Genomic DNA, 9,382 nt, shown 5'->3' with positions numbered 1-9,382 from the left:
CTCTGATGCTTCACGCCGCAGACATCAGCCACCCCGCCAAAGCCTGGCCGCTGCACTACCGCTGGACCCACAGTCTGATGGAGGAGTTCTTCAGACAGGTGACTCTAGGACTCTTACCTTTACCGCAGCATGAGCTCTTCAGACAGGTAACTCTAGGACTCTTACCTTTACCGCAGCATGAGTTCTTCAGACAGGTGACTCTAGGACTCTTACCTTTACCGCAGCATGAGTTCTTCAGACAGGTAACTCTAGGACTCTTACCTTTACCGCAGCGTGAGTTCTACAGACAGGTAACTCCAGGACTCTTACCTTTACCGCAGCATGAGTTCTTCAGACAGGTAACTCCAGGACTCTTACCTTTACCGCAGCGTGAGTTCTTCAGACAGGTAACTCCAGGACTCTTACCTTTACCGCAGCATGAGTTCTTCAGACAGGTAACTCCAGGACTCTTACCTTTACCGCAGCATGAGTTCTTCAGACAGGTAACTCCAGGACTCTTACCTTTACCGCAGCATGAGTTCTTCAGACAGGTAACTCCAGGACTCTTACCTTTACCGCAGCATGAGTCCTTCAGACAGGTAACTATAGGACTCTTACCTTTACCGCAGCACGAGTATTTCAGACAGGTAACTCCAGGACTCTTACCTTTACCGCAGCATGAGTTCTTCAGACAGGTGACTCCAGGACTCTTACCTTTACCGCAGCATAAGTTCTTCAGACAGGTGACTCTAGGACTCTTACCTTTACCGCAGCATGAGTTCTTCAGACAAGTAACTCCAGGACTCTTACCTTTACCGCAGCGTGAGTTCTTCAGACAGGTGACTCTAGGACTCTTACCTTTATCGCAGCATGAGTTCTTCAGACAGGTGACTCTAGGACTCTTACCTTTACCGCAGCATGAGTTCTTCAGACAGGTAACTCTAGGGCTCTTACCTTTACCGCAGCATGAGTTCTTCAGACAGGTAACTCCAGGACTCTTACCTTTACCGCAGCATAAGTTCTTCAGACAGGTGACTCTAGGACTCTTACCTTTATCGCAGCATGAGTTCTTCAGACAGGTGACTCCAGGACTCTTACCTTTACCGCAGCATGAGTTCTTCAGACAGGTGACTCCAGGACTCTTACCTTTACCGCAGCATGAGTTCTTCAAACAGGTAACTCCAGGACTCTTACCTTTACCGCAGCATGAGTTCTTCAGACAGGTGACTCTAGGACTCTTACCTTTACCGCAGCATGAGTTCTTCAGACAGGTAACTCCAGGACTCTTACCTTTACCGCAGCATGAGTTCTTCAGACAGGTAACTCTAGGACTCTTACCTTTACCGCAGCATGAGTTCTTCAGACAGGTAACTACAGGACTCTTACCTTTACCGCAGCATGAGTTCTTTAGACAGGTAACTCCAGGACTCTTACCTTTACCGCAGCATGAGTTCTTCAGACAGGTAACTCCAGGACTCTTACCTTTACCGTAGCATAAGTTCTTCAGACAGGTAACTCCAGGACTCTTACCTTTACCGTAGCATAAGTTCTTCAGACAGGTGACTCTAGGACTCTAACCTTTACCGCAGCATGAGTTCTTCAGACAGGTAACTCTAGGACTCTTACCTTTACCGCAGCATGAGTTCTTCAGACAGGTGACTCTAGGACTCTTACCTTTACCGTAGCATAAGTTCTTCAGACAGGTGACTCTAGGACTCTTACCTTTACCGCAGCATGAGTTCTTCAGACAGGTAACTCTAGGACTCTTACCTTTACCGCAGCATGAGTTCTTCAGACAGGTGACTCTAGGACTCTTACCTTTAGCGCAGCGTGAGTTCTTCAGACAGGTAACTCCAGGACTCTTACCTTTACCGCAGCATGAGTTCTTCAGACAGGTGACTCTAGGACTCTAACCTTTACCGCAGCCTGAGTTCTTCAGACAGGTAACTCCAGGACTCTTACCTTTACCGCAGCATGAGTTCTTCAGACAGTTGACTCCAGGACTCTTACCTTTACCGCAGCATGAGTTCTTCAGACAGGTGACTCTAGGACTCTTACCTTTAGCGCAGCGTGAGTTCTTCAGACAGGTAACTCCAGGACTCTTACCTTTACCGCAGCATGAGTTCTTCAGACAGGTGACTCTAGGACTCTTACCTTTAGCGCAGCGTGAGTTCTTCAGACAGGTAACTCCAGGACTCTTACCTTTACCGCAGCATGAGTTCTTCAGACAGGTGACTCTAGGACTAACCTTTACCGCAGCCTGAGTTCTTCAGACAGGTAACTCTAGGACTCTTACCTTTACCGTAGCATGAGTTCTTCAGACAGGTGACTCTAGGACTAACCTTTACCGCAGCCTGAGTTCTTCAGACAGGTAACTCTAGGACTCTTACCTTTACCGTAGCATGAGTTCTTCAGACAGGTAACTCCAGGACTCTTACCTTTACCGCAGCATGAGTTCTTCAGACAGGTAACTCTAGGACTCTTACCTTTACTGCAGCATCTCTCAGGGCTGCACAGGTCTTCCTCTCTCTTTGAACAGAGTTTGCGTTTCCATGGTGATCAAACGGCACCGAGCAGATAAAAACGTCACAGTTGATTTGAGTCCTCCGTGTTCATGTTGCCGTGGCGACTGTGTCTCTTCCAGGGCGATAAAGAGGTGGAGCTGGGACTTCCCTTTTCTCCGCTGTGTGACCGCAAAGCCACCATGATCGCCCAATCACAGATAGGTAAGAACCGCCATCGACCAATAAAACCTCTTTACTTTCACCTCTCTCCACCCTTCCACTTCTCCTTTCCCTCCTTTCATCCCTTCTTCCTGTCTCTCTCTCTGGTTGCAGGTTTCATCGACTTCATCGTGGAGCCGACCTTCAGCGTCCTGATCGACACGACGGAGAAAGTGATCGGTCCTCTGATAGAAGAGGACAGGAAGGCCCGAGAGACGGGGAACAGGAGGTCCAGGTACAACGACAACAACGACAACAACAACAAACAACAACAATGACAAGAACAACGACGACTCCTACAACAACGACAATAACAACAACGTAAACAACATCAATGACAACAACGACGACAACAACAAACAACAACAATGACAAGAACAACGACGACTCCTACAACAACGACAATAACAACAACGTAAACAACATCAATGACGACAACGACAACAGCAACAACAACAACAACGACAACAACGGCAACAACAACAGTGACAACAATGACAACAACAACGACAACAACAACGACAACAACAACAGTGACAACAATGACAACAACAACGACAACAACAACGACAACAACAACAATGACAACAACGACAACAACAACGACAACAACAACGGCAACAACAACGGCAACAACAACAGTGACAACAACAACGACAACAGCAACGACAACAGCAACGACAACAACAACAACAATGATAACAACAATGACGACAATGACGACAACAACGACAACAACAATGACAACAACGACGACGACGACAACAACAATGACAACAACAACGACAACAACAACAACAATGACAACACCAACAACAATGACAACAACAATGACGACAACAACGACGACAGCAACGACAACAACAACGACACCAACGACGACGACGACAACAACGACAACAACAACGACAACAACAACAACGACAACAACAACGACAACAACGACAACAACAACAACATGGAAGTCTCTCGTGGTTCCTCCTGCTTTAACCTCGCTCTGTTCCAGTCTAACAGGAAGTGGTTCGGTTACCGTGGAGTCGGTGCAGAGACACAGCAGCGGTCGCCATGGAAACAGCGATGACGGACAGATGGACTTCTCCCTGACGGGTATCGACCTGCCGGCTATGAAGCTCCACCTGTCGGGCGTCATCGGCAGCAACAAGGACAGATGGAAAGAGCTGTCCGTGCACGGTACACACGCACACACACACACACACACACACACACACACACACACACGGACACACACACACACACACACACACGGACACACACACACACACACACACACTTCTCAAACCTGTGTTCCTTAGACTGTTCCCGTGTTGTTGTGCACAGAGCTGGCCAATAAGGAGCAGGAGGAGAAACAGGAAGTGGAGTCTAACGTCACCTCAGACAGCCAATCACACGGACATGCCTCCGACCAATCACAGACCTCGGAGGCTCCCCCTTCTGATGAGACACGCGGCGACAAATCACCCGTCCACCTGACCTGCAACGGTACGAACATGACCCCGCACGCATCATTTCCTGACCTGTTGAGGGCTTTAAACACTGGGGGCGTTTTCTTTTCCATCTTTTCACACCTCAATATATTTTTAGTTCTTTCACACAGAAAACAGAATTACGCTAAAATAAAGCGGTTAAAAAACAACTGAAACACTGGGATTTCCTGTGAAAAACGTTTGTACTCACACTACCTGGGCCTCGGAGAATGCTTCTTGCTGCCTATACGTCATCACGCCGTAACACGTCACACGCATTGATGACGTCATGGCGATGCGTGGCTTTGTTTCCAGATCTTTCCGTAGACCTCGGAGTTTTTGTGCGTCTTGTCGACTGTTTTTGAATCTTTTCATCGACCAAATCTGCAGTAAACACTCCACCTCCGCATCACACCAACGTGAACCTTTCACCGCCATTGTTTGAAATGTCCGCGCATGGTCCCTCCTTCTTTTTTCTACATCCCAACAGGCGCACAGGAAATGACCTCAGAACCGCAGTAGGCCTCGTGCTCGTACACGTGCGCACGCTCGTGCTCGTACACGTGCAAACGTGCTTCACTAAAGCCCACCTCTCCCAAACGGGCCGTGGACGGCAAGCGTGCTGCTCCTAGACGTGGTACTGTTGCACTCACACTGGTCAAAGGAACCAGACTTTACCCGTGAAACCTGTTTGGGCACGGTACGGAGGCACAGTGGGAGTGCGCCCTGAGAGAACACACATGTGAATCGTTAATCACATGATAAAATGATTTATATAGGTTACGTCATCTTTGAAAAAGACGTTTAACTGAAAAGTGTTTCAGTCGACCCCGCTCTCCCCTTCCTCCTTTAACATCGTGACAAAGGAAGCTCATACCAGGCTGCTCTTACCTTTCACAATAAAAGCCCCAGGTGCATAACTGTGGAGCCGATCACATCACATCACAGGTGTGAATATTCACAGTCGAGCATTTTGTATTTTTGTGTCATTTCTTCATCACATCCCCGATGCCTGGAGGCCTCCACTTTCTGTGAGCTGACCTGTTGCTATGGTAACCTTTGCAGGGGCGGGACCAGGGGAGGAGAAGGAGGTGGACGACGAAGAAGTGCCTGAAAACGCGTGACGGCGCTCCACGGCGAGCTCCCCGCTGTGGCAGGTGGAACGGTGCAGCGAAGACGAGGGTTCAGGTTCTGTTCAAACAGCAGCTGACTCAACGGACCCTCAGTGGCCCACGAAAGGGCCCCCAGACCTTATGTTTACAACCGACCCTGAAAACACATCAGACATTCATGCGACAGCTTGTTATCGGCGTCACGGTCCTCTCACTGTGGTGAAAGTGTTTATGATTTTATTAGCGGCTCAGAGGAACAATGTCTGTAAAATAAGTGAAAATTTTAAAAGTCTGGATAAAAATAAAGGCAGACGCGTGAAAACCAACGAGCGTACGGCGGCTGTTCATGTCTGAGGCCGACCACACATCGGTCATCTGAGGAGACGAGACGTTTGAATACGTGAGGAGTTCTGCTCTGTTCATATTATCAGAGTTCATTTACACTCACAGTAACTTCCTGTATCTGTGTCACGTGTTTGGTCATGGCCCCGCCTCTTTAGGAGACTGGGCCTGAGTGGATTTAGTCTTTAAGAGGCGCCCTCCCACTGTGCGTCCGTCCCGTGCCCCGTGCTTTAGGGTCCTTGTCCTCCCCTCCAGGCCCGTTTGTACTCACACTACCTGGGCCTCGGTGAAGAAGAAGAATAATTCCTTTATTTGTCCCGCGAATGGGGAAATTGAATTTTCACTCTATTATTTTTTCATGTTACACACACACACACACACACACACACACACACACACACAGGCCCCGAAATACACACACATGCTCAGACAGGACCTTTATACATGCAACCAATGGAGAGATGTCAGAGCGAGGGGACTGCCAGTGACCGGCGCCCCGAGCAGTTGGGGGTTCAGTACCTTGCTCAACAGCACCTTGGCAGTGCCCAGGAGATCAACTGGCACCTCTCCAGCCCACACTCCAATCATGGTCCACACAGGGACTCGAACCAGCAACCCTTCGGTTCCTAGCCCAGTCACCTATGCACTGAGCTTCTGCCGCCCCTAAAACGTAGTTCCCATACCGGGAGTCGAACCCGGGCCGGGCTGCTGTTAGCCGGCTGCCGGTTGCTCGTTGGTGGGTGACGCTGTGACAAAACATCGAGTGTCCATGGGAGTCACCAGGACTGCAGCTAGTCTACTCTTCTGATTGGCCGACACGGGATGGCAGCCAACATTCATTGGCTGTCAGGCCACATTGTCGCGCGACACGCCTGAAAAGTTCAATATTTTCAAATCGCGTCCATCTTGTTGTGGAAAACGCGCCTAAAGTGTTGCACGACATTGACTTTGTATCTAATCCAGTCATTTCGTCGTGTCTGGCACAGCCCGGTGTGAACGCCGCTCGAAGCCACGCCCTAATATGTGATGTCAGATCTGTCAAAGAATAATCATGGTTGTTGCGTGGCTTCAGGTCCAGACTGAAATATCTTAACAACTATGGGTCGGGTTGGCATCAAACGATGTACACATTCATGGTTCCCAGAGGATGTTTTGACTTTCTCTTTGCTCTAGCGCCACCAAGAGGCTGGTTCGATGTGATTCAGAGCAAAATGTCTCAACAACTATGAATCATGATAACTATTGTGCATGCTAACACCCTAAACTAAGACGGTAGACATTATACCCGCTAGTCAGCATGTTAGCTTTACTTTTGTGCACATGTTAGCCTGCTAACGTTAGCATTTAGCTCATAGCATCACGGGGCTCACAGGGCTGCTTCCACTCATTGAGGAGTTTGTAAATTTTGTAGAAAAATCCAAGTGAATCAAAATGCATCTCAACAAACAGCGTTCCCTCTGCTGATTGGTGGGAAGTGTTCTGGACCAGTGCATAGTTATGAGAGACATTGCTCTCCCACATCCCAGAATGCAAAGCGCACCTGGCTACCGGAGCTATTTAGCTTAAACTTGCAGTGGTAGTTGGGTTCGGGTAGAGGTCGCATTGCATTCCCACCACAAACAAACCGTTACCAGAGCGTGTTTGGGACCGGACTCACACTCCTCTTCAGGGTCTCGGTGCGGTGACGGGAGCAAGTGGGAAACAAAGTCGTGAGCACACATAAGTTCTTCTTTCTAGTCAGAGCAAACGTAACTGTTTAAACAACTGCACTCACCTCCAGTGGCTGCAGTCAGAGTCCCTGCATGTAGGTCCGTTCACCAGAACTTCATATCAGACGCCAGCAGGACCTCCAGCAGCGACCCGCCTGCCGCAGACACACCTGGATCCAGCTTCGCGAAACACAAGTTGGTGGTCAGGAGGTTCTTCCATATGGTCCAGGACGACCTGTGTATTGACTTCAGGGGGAAGCTCCACCTCTTGTGCTGCTTTCCTGGGACCCAACGTCGACACCACGCTGCTGGAGGCCCAGGCCGTGCTACTGGGCCCGCTGGAGGGAAGGGAGGCACAGGAGAACCAGAACCAGGAGTGAGTGGAGCAGACTGTCAGACCCTGCTGCAGAAAAATGAGAGGGGGAGTCTGGCAGTTGCAGATCTTCACGTGAGGAGGCGGTCGTGCTCATGGAAACACTACCGGGGTTGTCCACAGGGGCCGCCACAATCAACACTAACACTGACTTCTGTCCATGGACGGTAAAAAAACAGACGTAGCGTCTCCGTTTAGGTCCGATCTCTCAACTTGATCCAATCGTCCTCGCCTACAGGAGTCTCCATCTTGTCAGACTTTGACTCCGCCTCATTTCCTCTGACCAAAAAAGGGCATGTATGTGACGTTGGGGGGAGGGAGATACGTCCATCTGGCTGACGTTTACTGAATTAGCCATATTAGCACCACCGCCAGGGAGCTAGGCTAACAGAACATGCTACTCCATAAACGGGAGTGGGAGTCAATGTTGAGATTTTTTTCCGGGAACGGGAGTCACCTTTTATTCTGTAAGGGCAGAGACTGACACAGGAGCACAATGGCCTGTTTAACATGGGGCTCAATGAGAAACTGCTCTGTTATGAAACCTGCCCCTAGTGGACACTCAGAGAACTGACGCTGACGGAGCTTCCTGATTGGATCAAACAGGAAGTCGCTGTGGTGGGGGCTCGATTTGAACCCAACATATCACCTGACTCCCTCGTTTTCTTCCGCGATGATTACTATGACCACTAGACGTCGCCACCTCAATACAGACATGAGCATGGGTCGTAATAAGATGCTAGCACAGTCAACCTATAACGCCGTCTTCTGGGGAGGACGATTTCCTTGGATCAAACAGGAAGTTGCTGTGGTGGGGGCTCGGTTTGAACCCACAGAGAGCAGAGCAGCAGAGAATCAGTGTGAATTTATAACCTTTAAATGTCAAACACAAATCAGATTTTTTTAGGGGGGGTCGTCTTGTACTTTTAGCCAATATACCCGTAGGCTAGTGTGACGTTGTCCTCTCCACCATCTCTGTAGGAGCTGGACACGAGCAGCGAGGTCGTGGAAATGCGACCCGTCAAAATAAAATACCTGAAGCTCAGAGATCAGACAGCTTCTGTACTTACGTTAGAAAACCACGTTCCTTTCACTTCGACCGGCTGTGAATAAAGAACAGCGGCGTCCGTGATATCACCACGGTGACAAACAGAAACACAAGTTTCTATGGCAACTGCCAATGAGCCGAAGGGTGGAGCCAACATGGCCACAGTGAAAACTCTGAGCACTGGGTCGTTAATGCACCGTGTTAAAGTCATCTTGTGCCCTTTGGCTCGGCGTGTGTGTGTGCGCGTGTGTGTGTGTGTGTGTGTGTGTGTGTGCGCGTGTGTGTGTACTGTATATTGTACAGCTGTTTTCTGTAATATTGTATTAAACCTTCAGGACTCCAGTCGCACCTGTTATCATTTTATTCAAGTCTTATTTCGTGCATGTGGTCGTGCAGATGAATCCAACTCCTCTACATTTCCAACACATCCTGTTGCCCTCAGATTTCACTAACACCATTTATTCTAGGGCTCAATTTGACCGTAGCAGTTTAAACATCTGGAAAATGATCAGAATCAATGTGTGACTCAAGTTAAGTCGGGTACTTTATGTATTTATTTAACTAAATCAAATATACTATATATACTTACTGATCTAAAATTGCATGGAGGGA

General features: G+C 48.9%; 1 protein-coding gene across 1 annotated transcript in view; it reads left to right on the top strand.

Moving 5' to 3' along the window:
- Positions 1-5,369, top strand: part of pde1a (phosphodiesterase 1A, calmodulin-dependent) — a 22,318-nt gene extending 16,949 nt beyond the window's left edge. Inside the window, exons 10-15 of the mRNA XM_083921803.1 lie at positions 1-98; positions 2,624-2,705; positions 2,817-2,937; positions 3,709-3,893; positions 4,041-4,202; positions 5,252-5,369. The exon at positions 1-98 is cut by the window's left edge and continues 23 nt beyond it. Coding sequence (XP_083777929.1) covers positions 1-98; positions 2,624-2,705; positions 2,817-2,937; positions 3,709-3,893; positions 4,041-4,202; positions 5,252-5,310 — 707 coding nt within the window. The 3' untranslated portion in view covers positions 5,311-5,369. The remainder of the gene's footprint in view (positions 99-2,623; positions 2,706-2,816; positions 2,938-3,708; positions 3,894-4,040; positions 4,203-5,251) is intronic.
- The last annotated feature ends 4,013 nt before the right edge of the window (positions 5,370-9,382 follow it).

This window comes from Echiichthys vipera (assembly GCF_963691815.1).
Source record: "Echiichthys vipera genome assembly, chromosome: 10".
Taxonomy (NCBI): Eukaryota; Metazoa; Chordata; class Actinopteri; order Perciformes; family Trachinidae; genus Echiichthys; species Echiichthys vipera.
This window is presented reverse-complemented; position numbering and strand designations above follow the sequence as displayed.